This window comes from Aotus nancymaae, unplaced genomic scaffold, assembly GCF_030222135.1.
Source record: "Aotus nancymaae isolate 86718 unplaced genomic scaffold, 86718_ANA_hifiasm-v0.15.2.pri h1tg000065l, whole genome shotgun sequence".
In the NCBI taxonomy this organism is placed as follows: domain Eukaryota; kingdom Metazoa; phylum Chordata; class Mammalia; order Primates; family Aotidae; genus Aotus; species Aotus nancymaae.
Window position 1 is genome coordinate 15,347,649 of NW_026988480.1, and position 20,089 is coordinate 15,367,737.

The following is a 20,089-nucleotide window of genomic DNA, read 5'->3' on the forward strand; positions in this document are numbered from 1 at the left end:
GAGGGAGCTTTTATCAAAATGTATGGAGAGGTGATGCAGTTTTGGGGGCTGTCTGAAAGGCAACAGGATGCGATTCCTGCTAGTGGTGGCCGCCTGGGAGATAGTCAGGGGAACCAGTGTCCAGACCTCTCCCTCCTCCCACCTTTGCCCACCCTTGCATCTCCTGCTGACGCTTGCTGTTGGTTGAGGCCAGAGGGAAGCCAGAGGGCCTGGGCAGGATGCGGTTCTTAGGGATTAGCTTCCTGGAGCACCCAGCAGTGTGGAGAAGGGTGGAATATGGATCTGGAGGGGCAACTGGAGAGAATGTAGCACAGAAGTGTCTGTCAGTATTTAGAGATGGTGTGAACAGCTAGTGAAATGCAATTCCAGTATCATATTTTACTTATCTGTATGCAAGGCTGGTAGTTGTGTCAGCCAGGGTCACCAGAATACAGTTCTATTCTTCCTACCCATCTATCATGCAGTCATTCTTATACACCAAACACTGTGTCTTGAAACATCCCCCTGTGGTATACTCAAATAGCAAACAAGGGAGTGTGATAATATTGCCCAAAGCACATACTGTAAACACAGTATTTCTTTGAAGTCCCAATTTTATTTTAAAAACTCTTGCAGATTTTGTATTCAACTTTTTTATTATAAAATATCCATGTTAATCATATGAACATGGAAATTTCAGTTTGAGAAGCTCAAATCTGAAACATTGGCCTACGAAATACTGTTTAATAGTTTTTTTTTTTTTTTTAAGAAATTCACTTCATGCAGATCAGACTTTACAACATCTGCATAACATGGAAAATCAAAGCACAGATCAAAGTATGAAAAGGTATACAAAAATAATTAGTGCTTCAGAAATTCATTCATTTGTCTGTTTATTCATTTGTGTTGATTGCCTATTCTGCTGCTAAGAAGTATTTTCAGCTTTTGGTACCCAGACCTGGAAGCTGTGTGCTCTGACACAGGCGGCCTCGGACAGCCAGAAGGGGCAGCATCTCTCTGCTACCTTCTCTTACCCTCTGTCCAGGTTCTCAAGAAAGGTTATAAAGGCACTCAGAGTTCCTTCTTGAGCAATCTTTAGAAAACGACCAAATATGAACAAACTGAACTGAAAATATTGTGTCCAGGCTTCAGTTAGGAGTTATTACCAGAAGAAGTAGGGCTTCGTTTTTTAGTCTACTAGCAATCGTCTCCTTTTACTTTTTTTTTTTTTTTTAACTTCCATTTGAACCTGCGATATGTGTAGAATTTGTTTTGTATCAGGTCATTTTTATTTTTGGATCAATAAACATTAAAGATAGAAACCGTCGTGAAATTGCCTTTGTGATCACGGACATCCTGTTGGATCTCTCTGAAGTCCTTGGTAATTATGAGTCCTGGTGTGTGTGGCATATTGCATGGCATTTAGGGGACCACTTAAGAACCTGTGGAATTTTGGTGGTTCCTCAGTCTGAGACTGTGCAGAACATCTCCCAATCTGAGATTATGCAGAACATTTTTTTCAAAAGTTATGTAAGTACTGTATAACCTATCTCTTTTTCTTCATTTATGATGTGTTTATGAGACAAATTACCAAACGGCATCATTTAATAAAAGCAGGAAGAAAGTTTCCTCAAAGAGGATGGGTGGCCTTCCTCATGTCACTCAGTGGCCCCAGGCAAGACCTCAGTGGAAATTTGGTGTGAGAATTCTGGTCACACTATTCTTTCCAACAAATCAAACCAAATCAACCCTTTGCCCCTGCAAACAAACCACGATTTCAAATAGCTTTAAGTCTTGAAAATAAATCTTAAAGGGGAAAAAGCAAGCTGTTCTTGGTATGAAGCCAGATCCACCCTTAGTCCCCAGACCCAGATTTTTCTATTCAGGAAGACAGGCATTAGCAGATTTGATGGTAGCATTTTGTCAGGTTTGAATGGGGTCACATGGAAGGATTCCATTTCCTGCTGCTGCAAAAGTCTGCTCAGATGTGAGAAGCCACCAGTAAAAATGATTTCTAGGCATGTAGACTGCCACTCTAAGCTTTCTTGGTTGCATTGGTAACATTGCTGGCACATGTGTGGTTCTTGGAATTATAGAATTGCTCAAGAGACACTTATTAAGCTGCAGAAAGAGATTTGCCAGCAAATAATGCTCTAAGCACAGATATTTCTATAGACTTTGCTGTGTCCCTTTAGCTCTAAAAGATCTATGTGTATCATAGAAGGTTGAAAATGTGAGCTTTTCAAAACACGTAACTTTCTTTAATAATCCCTTCCATTGGATAACTGGAAGATCTAAGCTCCCTGTCAGCCCTTTCATATTGCAACTTACAGTGAAGACAGGAGGTCAAGGATAAAAGAAAGAATTAAGCCTCATTAAACACTTTTCAGATCAGGCTAGGAGCTTTTGCTGGTGTTCTCACTTAGTCTTCTTAGGTTGGTATTCTCCCATTTCTAAAGATGAAGAAACTGAGGTGCAACCAAGTTAAACATTTTGCAATTATCCAGCTCTCACAAGTGATCAAGTGAGGCCCAGTTTTATTGGATTTTAACACTTATTTTCTTTCCACTTGTACCCATTACATCTCTTAGAATTCAGTGGTTCTTCACCTTATGGAAGCCAGGAGACCCCTCCTCCCCTCCTGATAAAAGGCACAGCCATATTATATTAGTCACAATTCCTGGCCATTCCTGGACATCTCGGGATCTATTCATGGACCCCAGATATAGAACCCAGTGTCTAGAGATTTGTGTTTTCCTCCAAGAAGACAGCCAGCCAGTGTTTATGTTATTCACTCTGCAGGTCTCAATTGAAGAGATGCTGTGCTAGTGTGATTGTTCCTGTTGTTTTATCTTCATCAAAGAAAGGGGAAGCCACCCCTAGGGAGTAGCTGTAGAATCACAGAATCTCAGGTTAGATGTGTACTTAGGAATCATCCACAATCCCCTATCTTCGGGTATTTAAAGATCACTTAATATTATGTGTTAGGACATAACTAGTTCTAGTAGCTAACATTTTTGAGCCCTTATTATTGGGCATTGGATAAAAGTTTGACATGTTTCATCTTTTAATCCTCAGATCCACACTGTGAGTTAGGCACTAGCATTATTCTTCATTCACAGATGAGAAAACTGCCACAGAAAGATGCACAATTTGTCCAGGTTAGACTCGGTACACTGTTTGCCACTCTGACATGCTGTTTCATATCCCTGCGTTCCTTCTCACAGGGAACATCTGCCATTTGAGCTCTCTTTAAAAACTTTAGTTTTCTTTTAAAACTTCTCCAAAATCAAAGTTAATCTGCTCATAGAGTTTATCCCTAAGCTAATTGATCAAGAATTATTTATTGCTTTCATCTGAATTTATCTCCCATTTATTTATTTATTTACAGACATGGTCTCACTCCATCACCAGGCTAGAGTTCAGTGGTACAATCTCAGCTCACTACAACCTCTGCCTCCCAGGTTTAAGTGATCCTCCCATCTCAGTCTCTTCAGTAGCTGGGACTACAGATGTGTGCCACCACACCATGCTAATTTTTTATTTTTTTGTATTTTTAGTAGGGACAAGGTTTTGCCATATTGGCCAGGCTAGTCTTGAACTCCTGAGCTCATGTAATCCACCTGCCTGGGCCTCCCAAAGTGCTAGGAGTACAGGCATGAGCCACCACACCCAGCCTATCTCCCTTTTAACATTTGATTATTTTCTCTGAAGAAGTCGGGTATGAACAAGGAGAATTTCCTTAAAAATAAACTAGAGATTTTGGCTGGCTGCAGTGTCTCATGCTTGTGATCTCAGCACTTTGGGAAGCTGAGGTGAGCGAATCACTTGAGGTCAGGAGTTTGAGACCAGCCTGGCCAACATGGTAAAACCACATCACTAAAATACAAAAATTAGCCATGTGTGGTGGCACATGCCTGTAATCTCAGCTACTCAGGAGGCTGAGGCACTAGATTGCTTGAACCTAGGATGCAGAGAGCATCCTGGGTTTTTTTTTTTTTTGCTGAGAAATAAATTTGTTCATTCCTGTAGCATAAAAATCCATGCCTCAGGATTCAACAAACTCTTGGAAAGCATTTTCTGCACCCTGCTGGTGCGGAAGCGTTTCACCCACAAAAAAACCATCAAGATGCTTGAAGAAGTGGTAGTTGGTTGGCAAGAAGTCAGGTGAATCTGGTAGGGGAGGCAAAACCTCATAGACCAATTCCTTCAACTCCTGAAGCACTGGTTGCGCAACCTGCAGTTGGGCATTGTCATGGAGAATTGGAACCTACCAGGTGCAGTGGCTCACGCCTGTAATCCCAGGACTTTGGGAGGCTCAGGTGGGTGGATCACTTGAGGTCAGGGGTTTGAGACCAGCCTGGCCAATATGGTCAAACTCTGTCTCTACTAAAAATACAAAAATTAGCCTGGGGTGGTGGCAGGTGCTTATAATCCGATCTACTCGGGAGGGTGAGGTAGGAGAATTGCTTGAACCCGGGAGGTGGAGGTTGCAGTGAGCTGAAACTGAGCCACTGCACTCCAGCCTGGGTGATGTCTCTCAAAGAATTAGGCCCTTTCTGTGGACCAATTGCCAGCTGCAGGTGTTGCAGTTTTCGGCAAACCTCATGGATTTGCTGAGTGCACTTCTCTTATGTAATGGTTTAACCGGGATTCAGAAAGCTGTAGTGGATCAGACCAGCAGCATACCACCAATGAGTGATCATAACCTTTCCTTGGGGTGCAAGTTTGGCTTTGGGAAGTGCTTTGGAGCTTCTCAGTCCAATCACTGAGCTGGTCATGACTGGCTGTTATATAAAATCCACTTTTTGTTGCACGTCACAATCTGATTGAGAAATGGTTTGTTGCTGTTTCTCACCTTTCCAATTTTCTTCAAATGCCAAGCATAGAATGGTCGACTTTGATTTCTTAGGCAACGTCCTGTGTAGTTCTAAGAGGATCAGCTTCGCGACGACTGTTCTCAGTTAGTCATTGTCAACTTCCAAAGGCTCACCACTGTGTTCCTCATATTCAAGGCTCTCGTCTCCTTTGCAAAACTTCTTGAATCACCACTGCCCTGTATGTTCATTAGTAGTTCCTGGGCCAAATGCGCTGCTGTTTCAAGTTGTGTCTGCTGCTTTATGACCCATTTTGAACTCAAATAAGAAAATCGCTTGAAGTTGCCTTTTGTCTAATATAATTTCCATAGTCGGAAAGTGTAGGCTGCCCAGACGCCCCAAGCGACCAAAGGTGGAGGAAGGTGCCCTCGTAAGCAGATAGGAGTGTGCACGGCAAGTTTGTGCTTTTTTTTTTTCCCCAATATAAAGGGTTTAATTCAGGCTCCCGGGCGAGGTTCTGTGGTCCGACAGGAGGGGCCGGAGAAGTTGCGCGGACTCCTCTCAGATGTGGGGTTTTATAGGGAGTGAAGGAGCTCGATTGGTTGTGGGAGAGCAGGACTACTATTGGGTAAGGTTACAAGCCTTTGTTTGCATACAGGACTTAGCTGCTAGTGGTTAGAATTACTTGGCTGCTATTGGCTAGAAAGACTCGGCTGCTATTGGCTAGAAAGACTTGGCTACTATAGGCTAGAATCACAAGACTCCACTTGCATACTGGGTTCTTTAAGGGAAAGCCAGGCTGTGCGAGAAGGGGAGAAGGGAACATACCTGAGCATTGTCCGAGCTTTCAAAAAAAAGCGGCGGCGGGGTGGGGGTGCGTCCGAGCTCCTGGTGAGGCAATCAGCCTTACATTCTGACCTTTTGATGATAGATAGAGGGCACCACTCTTTCTGACTACTTCCTGCTGAATAGGGGCGAAGTAAGGGGGACAGGTCAGTCGGCTGGTGCCTTGACCATGAATTGGACAAAGGGATGAAGCAGCATTTGATTGACAGCCACTCGTCCAATTTCTCACATACGAGCTTGTAGGAACCTCCTTTTCCCGCCATTAATAGGTCAAGGGCCCGTCGGTTTTGGAGAACTACTTGGGCTAGTAACGTGATTTGTTGCTGGAGGGAGGCCAGAGAGGCAGCCGACGCTTCAATGGCCACATGGAGCTTATCTTCCAGTTAGGCGGCTGAAGTGACACTGTACCCTAGGGCACTGCTCCCGAGTCCGGCTGCTGCTAGAGAGGATGCTAGAGAGAGAGACCAACAACTATTGGGAGGAAGACAGACTGCTCGTTGGTTTCGGGGAACAGAGGGAAGCGTAAGGAGAGAGAGGAGCCCAGCTTGCCCGTATACCTCCAACTGCAAGACTAGAGTAACGGGCACACAGCGGGAGGGGAGAGAGGCACTTACAACCTTGGTTAAGGTCCCATTACACCAAAAGTATCCTCCCGGAGGTGAAAAGGTAAGGTCTGGGCTAGAGAGAGGAAGGTTAGACAGGCCCTCCCGAGGTGTAACAAATGTATCCATTAGTTTAGGACAGGAATGGGCTGGGGAGGGAGAATGGGATGTTCTCCCTAACAGCACGGCATCCTGCAGGGGGCGCCCAGAAGCTGCGTGCAGTGAGTTAGGTCCCGTGTGCTCCCCGCCCCACGTGCATGACCAGAGCACGCTGGCCTGGCCCCCCGGGGCAGTTGTGGTCGCTATATATACAGTGGGGCGGCCGACGGTCCATTCGGTTTCAGGCATTACCATCATCCGTGCTCACCGCTCTGCGTCCAGATCTGGCAATTCTATGCTGAGGTCGTCATGGGCTTTTTCCAATTCCTGAAGAAAAACAAGGAACTCATTCCCTTGGTGGTGTTCATGACTTTGGCGGCTAGTGGAGCCTCAGTGTGTTCTCTTTGGAAAACCGATGTGATCATTGATCGAAAAGGAAATCCAGAACCTTGGGAAACTGTGGACCCTACTGTACCTCAAAAGCTTATAACAATCAACCAAGAGTGGAAGCCCATCGAAGAGTTGCAGAAGGTCCGAAGGGCGACCAAATGAACAGTCCACACCTCTTTGTTTTGAAGAGTACTCTGTAAATCTAGTGGAAACATTTCTGCACAAACTAGAGTCTAGACACCAGTGTGCAGAAGTGCTTCTGCTACATTTTTAGGGTTTCTCTACATTTTTTGGACTCTGGATAAGGAATTAAAGGAGTGCAGCAATAAAAAAAATAATAATAATAAATAAAAAATACCCTAGGAGAGGGTGAGCCGAGATCGCATCATTACCCTCCAGCCTAAGTGACAGAGTGAAATTCTGTCTTAATAAACAAACAAACAAACAAACAAACTTGAGACTTTGGAGCCATTCACAATTCTGCACCAGCTTTTCTAGGGAAGATATGAGAAGTCCATAAAACACGTAGAGAGAATGAAGTGTTCCTTCAATGGAATGGTAACCTTCTAAGATATTAGTGAATGTCAGGTGTACAAATATATGTGGAAAATACAGGGTTAAAAAATGTTACACAGCTTCTTTACTGCAAGACTTATTGGAACCTTTAATGTGCACATTGAGAGGAAAAATAATGAAAGGCTTATGAATTATGCCAGGTGCTATGCAAGTGATTATTAGCATGTGTATTTTCTACCTCTATGTAAATTCATTTTAGTATTCCTTATTTCCTATACATGTGAACTTTTTGAATTATTCTTGGAATGGATTGTAGCATCTTTTCAGTTCCCTCATACATTAATGCATTTAATATAATCATTGACACATATTAATTTTATATTTTTATGGGCATTGTGATTTTTCCTTTCTTTCTTTAAAAATATTCTTTGAGGCTTTATAGGAGGATGTATAGTATTTGGTGTTTTTCAAACAGATTTGTTTCTGGATTTTTCTTAATGGGGATTTCTGAGATTGTGTCCCACAGAATACATTTTGGGAAACTTTATTCCAGAAAGACCATGGTAAATCAGAAGGGTAGCTGAAAATCAAATTGCAGCCATGCATAGACTTACAACATCTCTGCAAAGTAGAAAGGGGGCAGGTGTTCTTATTCTGATTATGCTCCTGGTTAACATGGGGTACAGATCAGATAAGCAATGATTCCAAACTCTGCAAAGAGACTGTGCTCAATCCTGCCCATTATCAAAGATTATAGTCCAGGCCCTTAACATGCTGTCTTATTGACTGTCTTTTCCAGCCATACCTCAATTTGCGCACCCCAACCTTCCAGTTCTTCTCTTAAAATAAAGGAGAAAGATTATTGACAAAAACTTCCAAAAGTCTTCCCTATGCTTTCCTAATTAGTTACTGCAGGCTCTTGGGCTCTCATTCACTATCAGAATGAGAGGAAAGTTAGCAGCATTTGTTGAAAAAATGTTTTGTGATGCAAAGCTTATGGGCTGCAAGGAGCTCATGAAGATGAGTGTTGGCAAGAGGGCTTTTGGTGATGGAGGTTCAGAACAGGTGTGATCAGGGGGCAGGTACTGCTGAGGACAGGGAGAGCTGGGATGAGGTCAAGCTGTGCACTGTTTGTTCTCTGGGAGTTTATTGCTTGTCCAATTGGAATGATCTTGTCTTGACATCTATGGAATAAGATGAAGTTGTTTTATTTTGTTTTTTCCCATACCATTTTCTGCTGCTCCGATGAGACACCCTTGGTGGCCTGATCCATAATATTCTTACAAGGAGGGGATGTCCTCTTTGGCCTTTTGCTCATCAGAGGCTGATTAGGTTTCTCTAAGTGATGACAAAGTAGGGAGAATATATATTTTGTATAACTTGCTTCCTCTCCTAGGGTATTTGAATTAATACAATAACCTATTTTGGGATGGAGATGATGTTATATAGTTTCCATTTAACAAAAGTGTGGATCAAGCAGTTATTACATTTGAGTTCCTGACAATGTGATATGGTTAGTCAGAGTAGAATATAAAATAGAGGAAAATGACTTAATTGTCAAGGGGAAAGTGGAAGAATATGGCCACCAGGCTGTGTTTCCTTCTCTGTTCCTATTTTTAGGGCATTATAGTATAGTAGTTAGAATCATATCTGTTTCCTCATTAATTAATGAATAAAAAATAACCATTGTACATGTTCACATTGTACTTTATGGGTATTGTGATTTCTTCCTTTTTTTCTTTAACAATATTCTTTGAGACTCTGTAGAAGGATATATAGTCTTTGGTATTTTTCAAACAGATTTGTCCTTGGATTTTTTAAAATAGAGATTCCTAAGATTATGTCCCATGGAACTCATTTTTGGAAACACTATTCCAGAAAGATCATGGTAAACCAGAAGGGTAACTGAAAACCAAATCCTAGCCTTACATAAGCTTGGTTACATACCAGCTGTATGATGGAAATCAATTACTTAACCTCTCAAATTTTCAGTGTTCTCATCATTAAAATGAATATAATCATAGTAACCTAACTCACAAGATTATTGGGAGGATTAAATACATTTTTAGATATAGGACTTTTAGATCTGTGCTTGATATATTATACATTTCCATAGGTGATAGCTAATAAATTAGAGAATTATGGAGTTAGTAAAGTGGGCATTTTTTATAAACAGAAGAAAAGCAAGAACATGTTCTATTCATCTTTTCTGGAGTACTCCTCTTCATTTGTTTCATACACATCATCACAAGTAACCCCCTCTTGCCTTAGGGAACTTACAGCTTCCAATTGAAATCCTGGGTAGAATTTTGTGGAATTTTTGTTCTACCTGAGTCAACATCTTCTTTAATATTTGCACGGCAGATCAGTGTTTTTTTATTTTTTATTTTTAGTTTTTTGAGACAGGTTCTTGATCTCTCACCCAGGCTGAAGTACAGTGATACGATCATAGCTCCCTGTAGTCTTGACCTCCTGGGCTCAAGCAATCCTCCTGCCTCAGCCTCCCAAGAAGCTGAGACCAGAGGCACATACCCCCATGCCTGGCTAATTTTTCTTTTTTAATGTTTGTAGAGATGAGGTCTCACCATGTTGCTCAGGCTGGTCTCTAACCCCTGGGCTCAGGCAGTCCTCCTGGCTTGACCTCCCAAAATGTTGGGATTACAGGAGGTCAGTCTTTACATTGCTGACTCATCTTTTATTGGTTCACTGGGTAACTAACGTCATGAAGACTGCCTGAGGAATCTGTATAAAGCAATCAGTAACAGACCTGTTCTGTGGTGAATTTCCCAAATGTAGAACCCTCTCTGGCTGCTGTGGCCATATGTGTTTACAGCAGCTCTGATGCAGGATAGGTTGCTGCGAGTGTGGCAGATTGAGTTTTCTCTCAAACATCTGGCTGATGGTAAGTGGAGGATCCCTTCATCTAGCTAAGGAACATAAGGATTAATTGAAATGATCTAAAGAGGTTGGAGGCTTATTGCATTATTCTGTGCAATGACATGAGACAGTGTTCTGTTTGTGAGTGGGGCCACTGGAGAAGGAAAATCTGGTCTTTATCTGAGTCTCATGGGATGACTCGCAGGCTTTAGCAGACTCCCACTGGATTTCGGTATAATTATTATACTCTGGGTTGGATACTGAGGATATCAGGTTCATGAAAAAGTAATTATGGGACAAGATGACTCAGTCTGGAGGGAGCGACAGCAGGCCCCAACTCCTGGAGAAGAGGACCACTTTGGATGCTAGGACTCAAATCCTTGCCAGGTCAGTATTCCTCAAGCTGTCTTTCCCCACCAGGACTTTTTTTTTCTTGAAGTCAGAGGACTAAATGTCCTGAAATTGAAAGGATTAGGAAGGAGAGAAGAGAGCAGCATTCTAGAACATGATACCTTTTCAGGTAGATGTGTGATTGGAAAGCAGCCTTGGTGGGTACTTACTGCACTGCCTTTTAGAGCCCTTCTCACTTACCTCTGTTCCCGTTTAGGGACCTGAATTTTCTTTTCTCTATAATTTTCTAATTCCCAGTTGCCTCTGTCCCACTTAGGGTAAGCCTACTCATGTATGAAACGTGATTTCTGTCTACTGTATGTCATTGTCAACCTTTTAAAGTGTGAAAGCCATTCAAATGGGTCAGAGGCTATGAATATTCTTTTATCTATTCTTGTTTACTTTCCTAAAAGTGTTTTCCGGAATTGGCAGGAAGGTTCATGCCAGCCTCAGAGGCTTTGACGATGTGATAGCTAATGCACTGTTTAAATCTGCCAAGGTAAGAAGTAGATGTCATAATGGTACAGAAATAAATCCCCCAGAGGAGAAGCTGGAGGACAATGTGAGGACCTCGAAGGACCAAAAGATGCATTTCTAGTGTTTGATCTTAGTCCTCTCACATTAGGGCAAATTAAATCCACTTCCTTAAGTCCTGAAACATACCCGGAAAGAGGTCAAAGGACTAGGACCCTGAAGTTTGGGAAACAGTGTAAGACATGCCCAGCAGGAAGCTTTAGGACAAGCAGCTACCCTGCCCTTACCTTCCCTGATGACCTCTCTCCAGTCGTAAGTTATGGGACTTTGTAGTGTTAGAGTGAGCACAGGATAAGAGCTCTTGGAATGAGCAGATGGATAGGTGGGTACATGAACTGATGAATGAATGAATCATCTGGACATGGGCACAAGTGGAACATCACCCCTCCATGTCCTGTCCAGAAGAGGCCATGGCCATCTGATTTAGTTTACTCCTGGATTAACTACATGGATAATGTATACATTATTTTATGTGCTCTTCTTTTTTTTTTTGTAAGAACAGAAAGTTTGAAGGGAGAGGTGTCTCCTTGTTAAAGAAGACTAATTAAATTGTATGATTTTCTTCTTGAGTTTCAGAGTCTGGCTCAAGGAAGCATGAGTTACCCAGAGTTGGAAATTTGTCTAATTGGAGCCTTCATCCAATGGATGAATCTCACTAAGGCATCCTGGTGGCCAACCCTGCCATCATTCTTGTTTCAGTAACAAGCCATGCCTGGCCTTCATCCTGAACTGTTTTGTGATCTGCAGCCTTTCCTCTCATCAACTGCCTCATTTCTGATTGTAGGACTAGTTTTTTTTTTTGCTTGGGGTCACACCTTCTCATAGCTTGACTTTTCTTTGATCTTTTCCCCTGATAAACAGAAGTTATTACGGCGTGGAATGGAATATTGTAAACTTCGTCTTTGACTTAAAATGCCAAACACTTTTTTGAAAGCTGCCAACACAATATTCTACTCCTAATTTAAAATGTTAAAAGAAGGCAATTATTCTCTTACTATAGTAGGATTTAGTTTGTATTGGACTGTGAAGACTTGAAACTTGATCAGAATTTTGGCTTTATAGTATGGAGAAACTGCCCAAATCAAAGAGTTCTCAATTTTTAGGGACTTTACTTGGGTGCTTTATACATGGGCAATTGCCCTAGAAGAGAATGTGAGACCTATATCACTGGGGCAGCCCTTGCCACCCAAGCTGAGGAACTAACTGCCTTAGAAGAGATTGAAAGAGGATTTAAGATGAAATATTCCAAGTTACCATATTCATGCTTTTCCTTCCCATTTAATGTTTTACTTGCCTATATCATCTCATGTCTCTTAGGACTAGATCAGAACTTTTGAGCTTGGGGTGAGGGTCGGAGAAGGAGCACACAGCCCTAACAGAATATGTCGGAATCTCACTGAAAGGAAGTGAAATTTGAAAAGCTTATTCAACGCAGTATATAATTTTGCATTTGAAAAGCTACAGCACTAAAAGTAACAACACAAATCTTACTGTTTCAAAATACTGCAGTGTCAATGTAGATGAAATTATCTTTGAAGTAAAAGATTCAAGCCTTAAACCAAAATGCACAAGGCACAGTTCCTTTTGTCTGTAGGTGGAAGATGTGTCATGTTGATGTCAAAATCTGCATATCAAATACATAAATACATAGTAATCCTCCTGTAATATCAACAGTGCCACACCATTCAGGTTTAATTGGTGTTTTCAACACTGCCAAAGGAGTGGTTAATGAGAGAGGTCATTTAAATTATCAACACACTGTAAAATACTTATGACATAGAGCAAGGCAAAAGACGTTTTTACTTATCTCAGCTCTAGGTTTCACTGTCTTGGTGCCTTAAGATCTTTTCTATATAGCAGATCAATCTTACCACCTCCATTGAGGTTGCTGGAGAAAAATCACAAAACTGCTTACATGCAGGCAACTGCACATCATGGCCTTTGTCTCAGTGGGGCCTTCAGTTTCATCTAAATGTCATGGCATGTATTTCTGTTTCTCGTTTTTTCCAGTTCCACATCTGAATCACTCCCCTCTCCTCGGGACCTTTTACATGACCTTGCCCCACTGCTGCTCAGGAGATGATCTGGTCTTTTACCCCACAGAGAGATGGATCTGCTGTGCATGCATTCCTTCTAATATGGCCAGGGAAGATTTGGCAATATTCCCTGGCTTCTCAGAAATCCTTCCTGTTTCTGAGGAATAGTTGTGCCTTTCCCTGAGCAAGGTGGATCCTTTCTGGTGAATCTGAGATGCCACCCCATTTGAAACTTTTCTTACTGTGTGACACCTTCATAGCTCTTGCCTCCTTTCTATGGTCAGTTCTCTCTGGCCTAGAAACAGGGTCAGGTATTGCTCCTTTGAATCTTCATGCCCCCAAGTTCCGGAAAAAGAACCTGTTTGCTCTTCTGATTCCTCTCCTCCTATTTGCTCAATCTACTGTGATCTGCTTTCTGACTGCCATTCCACTAATAGCCCTTGGCAGGGTCCCCAGGGACCTTCTGGTTGCTAAATCCAGTAGACACTTTCAGGGCTTTTGGTTTTTAACTTGCTTGAGTTCTCTGTAGCAATTGAAACTGTCTCCTTTGGTTTCTATGAATTTGCTCCTGGTTTGACCATACCTCAGGGTCCCCAGTGTCCTGTCAAAGATTCTCCTCCTCTGCCCATTTTTCAAATAATGATTTTTCTGGACTGTCTTTGGTCCACTTCTTTCCATATATCATATTTTCTCTGGGCTTTCTCACGCACTCTAGTAGCTTTACTACCACCATACTCTGGTGATTTCCAAAGTGCAATTGTAGCTCAGAGCATCTCTCGTAACCTTGGCCATATCATGCTGTTTACTGTTTCTCTACCTGGATGCCACAGAGCTGTCTCAAGCCCTGCATGTCCAAAATGATGTCTAATTTGTTTGAAGGAATCAATGCCTACTCAGTCTCTCCCATAGAAATCTGAAGTCATCCTTCACTCTGTTCTGTTCTTCATCCTTTTCATCTCGTAAGCCATTATGTACTGTGTATTATATTTCTTAAAGATTTATCTGTTCCCTAGCTCCAGTTCTGTCATTTATTGCTCAAACTATTAAAAAAAAAAAAACTTAACTGGTCTCATTATTCCTATCTTGCTTTCTTCTAATCTGTCCCTAACATTGTCACCAAGGAGTAGACCTCTCCATGTGGCTCCCTCCAGAGAAACACTTCATTGGCTCTCCATGGTCTGTACAAGAAAATCGAAGTTCTGAGTCTTGCTGCCTAAGCCTTTCTGTAATCTGCCCTATGCCTATCACGCCACCCTTGTCCGCTCCAGTTCCACACCTCCCACCCGGGACTTAAATACTGTTGAATGATCACAGTCTTTAGAATGCAGCCTATTATTCCTGCAGCCCCTTAGCCTAGTGTTTGACACATAATCTTTAGTAAATATGAAGAACATTTCTTCTTTTCTACTGTTCATTGTGATTTGCATTCTTCACTAGGGAAAATGTCTAACATAATACATTTATTATGGATTCTCAGAATTAGAATGTATTTGAAATATGACTTAGTCTATTTACCTGGTTGATGAGTAAGTCTCTTCTCTGGGACCCTAACTATTGGTTAAGCTCATATAACTTCTAGAATGATGAGCTTATTAACTCTAGCAACGAACTATTTAATTTCCAGAAAGCTATGATGAAAGCTTTTTGTGAAAACAGATTTTCAGTGTACCTTTTACCTACTGATGTGAGTTTCCTGGCAGAGCAAGTTTGATCCTTCTTTATTGTGACAGTCCTTCCAGTGTTTGAGGATGGCTGTGTTCTTTTCCCTGGGTCTTATCCTCCCTGCTACTATACCAAATCATATCAAGTGTTGTTCTTATTACATAGTGTCAACTCTTTTTGCCTTTTTGAGAGCTCCTTTAGTTGGCTCCAGACTGTCTGCGTATTTATGTGTTTACCAACTTGTTTACCTCTGAGAGTGTCTAGGGCCACTTACCTGGTAACTGTTAGGCTTTGTTAGTGCATGAGATTACATTAGATGCTTTGGCAGCAGCATCACTTTGCTGGCTCATATTGACTATTTGTTAAAGTCATCCCTTACGTCTACTTAAGCGTGGAAATCACCCATCCCTAACATCTGTCTTGTTGCATTTTGGTTGAAAGTTGCATAATAAATCTAGTGCTTGTACGGTTACATTTTTGTCCTAAATTTTATCCTTGTTGAATTTTATCTTGTTAAATAAGGTACTTTGTGAATCCTGATTTTGGTCATATAACATTTTCAACATCATCCCTGGCTTTAGGTCAGTATCAGTGGGGTTAGATCACACACTGGGGCCTGTTGGAGGGTAGGGGGCTAGGGGAGAGATGAAAATATCTATAATAATAATAGATATTCTTTGTTGAGCATTAACTATATGCTGGTCATCATAGCTTAGTATTTCCATGTGTATCCTTGGTGGTTCCATACAACACTGTGAAGTAGGCACTATTCATACCTTTATCTTACGTGTGAGCCACTCAGTCAGATATAGGTCCCTCATGGTTGCCTCTGGAAGACTTATTTTCAGTTTATATTAATTTGCTTATCATTATCTTTTGTGGGAGTTTTTAACCAGCCACTAACATATCCACTTATTTGTACTAAAATCTAATATGTACATTTCTTATAAAAACTCTATAGTATGATAAACTCTTAAGTATTTATGTTAATGAATTTTCTTGTTACTTTAACTATTGAGAAAACTATGGAAAATACAGAAAGTTGTAAAGAAGAAAATAATGATCACCTTTAATCTTATCATCCAGAAATAATCACTATTAACTTTTTAACATAGTTATAGTCTTTTTACATATATACATAATTTCATGTATATATGTAATTTCATTACATATATATATATAAGAAACTCATTTACGTGACAGAAGAGTATTATATATATAGTAATTGTGTGTCCTTTCAATATTTATGACACTAGATTCCTCTAGCTTTTGAAAATAATACACTTACAATGAAAAATAACATTTCATATTACATGTAGTATTGGTCTATGAAATGAAATTGGATGATATGGAATAATTGGTAATGTGTGAATCTGAATACAATTTTATTTTAAAAATATATCTTTGTTAATGACAGAGAAAAGGAAAAAATACTAGCACATTTTATGAACAACTATTTTTAGAATAGAATAAAAAATCGTTTTTCACTGAGAATGCTTTTGCCTTAAAGAAAATTTATTTCTTGCATGGACTCTGAGTTATTGGGTAAATTCTTTGATACTTAGGTTTATTTATTAATATAACATTATAAATGAATCTTGGGGAAAATATGTGAGCTATAAAAATATCTAGTAAAAAAGACATATTTATTGTTTGTTACTCAGGAAAATGAGTTCTTCATGTATTTCTAAAGTATGATATTAGTTATCTTCTTTCTGTCCTATTTTTCAAAGACAGCAATTACAATTTATTACTTATGTCCACTGTCCCAAAGAGACTTTATGCTGTGTCTTTAACTTATCTTTGATTTGTTATTTGTGGATCTGTCTTGTCTATTCCACTAGAGTATATATTTTTTTTAGGATTAAGTGTTAGGGCCTTGTTTTTTAGTATTTCTGGATGACCAGTGTTTAGCATGGGGCCTTGTGTATCCCATGATTTCTTTGAGTGTTAATTGAGTTGAAGGGAGTATCAGAAGATGATGAGAGGGAACTTACCATTATCCTGGCTTCTAATACTGTCCCTATGAAGTAGATCAGGGGTCCCCAACCCCTGGGCCTCAGACTGTTACCAGTTCATGGTACCAGTGAGGAACCAGGCCACACAGCAGGAGGTGAGCAGTAGGGGAGGGAGCATTACTGCCTGAGCACCACCTCCTGTCAGATCAGCAGTGGCATTAGGTTCTCATAGGAGTGCAAACCCTACTGTGAACTGTGCATGTGAGGGATCTAGGTTGTGTGCTCCTTATGAGAATCTAATGCCTGACAATCTGTCACTGTCTCCCATCACCCCCAAATAGGACCATCTAATTGCAAGAAACCAAGCTCAGGGCTTCCACTGATTCTACATTATGGTGAGTTTTATAATTATTTCATTATATATTACAGTGTAATAGTAATAGAAATAAAGTGCACAATAAATGTAGTGTGCTTGAATCATCCTGAAACCATTTCCCCCTCCACCCTCTGGTCAGTGGAAAAATTGCCTTCCATGAAACTGGTCCCTGGTGCCAAAAAGGTTGGGGATCGCTGAAGTAGATGAATACTTTAGTCAGACAGCTTTGGTCTACCATTCACAAGCAGTTGAGTACCAATTATGCATTCAGCATTGTGCCAGATGCTTTGGACAAAAAGACAAGTAAGGCATAGCTTCTGTCTCTAAGTCATGCACAGCCTGCTAAAGGAAACAGTTAAGTAAAGAAATAAGTGCAGTGTAGCACAACACTTGCTCAAAGCCACACAGCCCGTGAGGGGCAGGACTGGGATTCAGGGTTTTTTTTTGTTCAACTCCAGAGCTGCCAAGCCAAGATGCTTCCAGAACAGAAAACCTAGGAGTGCTGATAGTTTTTGCTGTGCTCCTCAGAGCAAAACAGCAGCCTTGCTCCATTAACAGAAAATTCACATCTTCCTTTGAAAACATTATTAAATTAAACCATTTTGTTTTATTTGCAAATTAGGTCCTCCAGAAGCTGGGGAAAGCTGATGAGACAAAAGATGAACAGTTTGAAGAATATGTCCAGAACTTCAAACGGCAAGAAGTGAGTCCATTTGTTCAGTTTCTGGAGTGGGAAATGGGTTAACTGTGTTTGTGTCTTAGTATATAAGTAAAATGCGTTAAAATTAAAAAAAGAATAGGCAGGGTCAGCACTAACTTGAGAGTAATAATTGCTAATTTTGTAGAATTTCCTATGGAAGATGAGGAAAAGGCTGTAGAGAGTAAGTTTTAGAATCTCGGGAGATAAAAACTTTGCTGCTCTGGACTGCTTTAATTTTTTATCAAATTTTGTTTTTTGAGACAGAGTCTCACTCAGATTGCCCAGGTTGGAGGGCAGTGTCACAATTTTGGCTCACTGCAGCCTCGACATCCTTGGGCTCAGGTGTTCCTCCCACCTCAGCCTCCCGAGTAGCTGGGATTACAGGTGTACGACATCACATGTGGCTAATTTTTTGTGTTTTTAGTAGAAATTGGGTTTTGCCATGTTGCCCAGGATGGTCTTGAACTCCTGGACTCAAGTGATCCCCCCACTGAGGCCTCCAAAGGGTTGGGATTACAGGCGTGAGCTACCAGGCCCGGTGTTGGACCATTTTAATACAGATGACTGATGTATAAAAATGCTGGTGTTTCTGATGGTTTATACTTCACAAATTAGAAAAGCAATAGTTTAACACTTCTGGTAAAATGACCTTGATTGTTGCATGCTTCAAGAGCATGCATTTGCAACAGGGATTATAGAATATCTTCCTTAAGGGGGCGAAAATTGGTTCTTGGTGTGTGAAGAAAACTTACTCTTTTAGTATATAAAGCATAGATAAACATACATCAGATAAATAGATATATAGGATATTTATGGTATTAAAATTTTACCAGGGGTATAATTAGAAAAAAAAAATCTTAAAATACTCCTTGGGGAAGTGACAGTGTAAAAAAGGTTGAGAAACAATTTGTGATGTTTGTTCCTTTAGTTATGTGTTTAACAGACATGTTGATAAAGAAACTATTTTTAAATGATGTGTCTTGATCTCTAAGGCTTGGAAAATTGGCTAGAATATCTCTCTGTAGATAACATGCATGAGGGCTGGGGAGGGGAAGATAGGAGTGGGGCCCTCTGAGGTTAGAAGCCTCAAATCTAGAGATCTCCTTGGTGAGAAGAAGGCTGACTCAGAAGGCTTTAGGAAATAGGGTTTGGACATTATAATGTCTAATTGTGTGGGGAACAATATAAGGACATGGGTTTATTTTCCTGCTGTCATTGGAGCTACCAGTGTCCACAGAGGGAATTTTGGTCTCAGGGATGACACCAATAATGAGAAATCATCACAGGTTTTATTTTTGCCCCCTTTGTTATTGACCTTAGAGGTTTATTTCTTCCATTTGTGTATCAGGGTTCCTGCTGTTTGTCTCACCAAGACATTCTATTTCTTTTTCTCACCAAGAGAGGTTATAAATTTCAGCAGATACAGAGCCAGGTAGACCAGTTTGCCAAAAGACATTTCTGAATGTCTCCAGTTTCATCCCAAGACTGAGGGTTGGCATGTGTGACAAGTAGTCAGTTTACCACGAATGATAGCAAACATGTTCTATCTAAACATGAGAAAAGGGAGAGGGGAGCTAGAGAACAAAACAGTAACAGGGAGAAAAATTGATCATAGCTAAACCAACAAATATTACAGAGAACTTTGGCTTAATAAAGGTAGAAAAGAGAATTTCTAGAGAAATGTTGGACCTGGGCCCACAGAATAAATAGTCTCCCAGTCTCCTCCAGGAGAAAGAGGGTCTACACATCAACTTCTGTTCTCAGTTGGTGAGTTTTCACACATTTCCTGCATGTGGTAGCTCTCAAATAGATGATTGTCTTGGATTGCAGGAACTTCCCACACACAAAGTTGTCCATCAGTGCCCTGTGACTTTGCAGGCAATCCCAAATGTCTGCTCTAAAAGATTGGATTTAGACTGAAGAAGTGATTCATGTTTACAGTTTTCCCTACCTAAGGATTTACACTGTACCCTTCGAAACCTTTTCTTCCTGTCTGGCATATCCCCATGGAGCTAATTAGTTCTTTGCTCTTGGAGTTTTTCTCTATCACTTTTATGGCACTTTGATGTTGTTAGCACCCCAGAAGGTTAACTTTGGAAGCATCAGGTTTAGTAATGCAGTCATGCCAGAAGCACTTCACATTTTCTGATTATAGTGAATTTTCATTGTTTTTTTCCCAGCTTTCTTGACTGCCCTGGGTGAGGATTGCTTTTTAATTGAAGGTTACTAGAAGGTACTAGAGAAAAGTCCAGTTGATTAAACTATCAACTACATTGGCAGAGTGATACTAGGAGCAGCAGCATGGGG

At 40.8% G+C, this 20,089-nt stretch overlaps 2 protein-coding genes across 5 annotated transcripts in view; both read left to right on the forward strand.

Moving 5' to 3' along the window:
* AMPH (amphiphysin) overlaps positions 1 to 20,089 on the forward strand; it is a 270,671-nt gene that overhangs the window by 80,267 nt on the left and 170,315 nt on the right. For 3 of the 4 annotated variants that reach the window (XM_012473724.2, XM_064366759.1, XM_064366761.1), the window contains exon 2: positions 17,705 to 17,785. In XM_012473724.2, the coding sequence (XP_012329147.2) occupies positions 17,705 to 17,785 (81 nt within the window). Of the gene's footprint in view, positions 1 to 17,081; positions 17,102 to 17,704; positions 17,786 to 20,089 lie in introns of those variants that run through there. The other variant, XM_064366760.1, reaches the window with a different exon arrangement.
* LOC105731816 (normal mucosa of esophagus-specific gene 1 protein-like) lies at positions 6,630 to 7,252 on the forward strand. The gene has a single exon (XM_064366649.1). It carries the CDS (start codon positions 6,653 to 6,655, stop codon positions 6,893 to 6,895), a length of 243 nt encoding a protein of 80 aa, XP_064222719.1. The 5' UTR covers positions 6,630 to 6,652; the 3' UTR covers positions 6,896 to 7,252.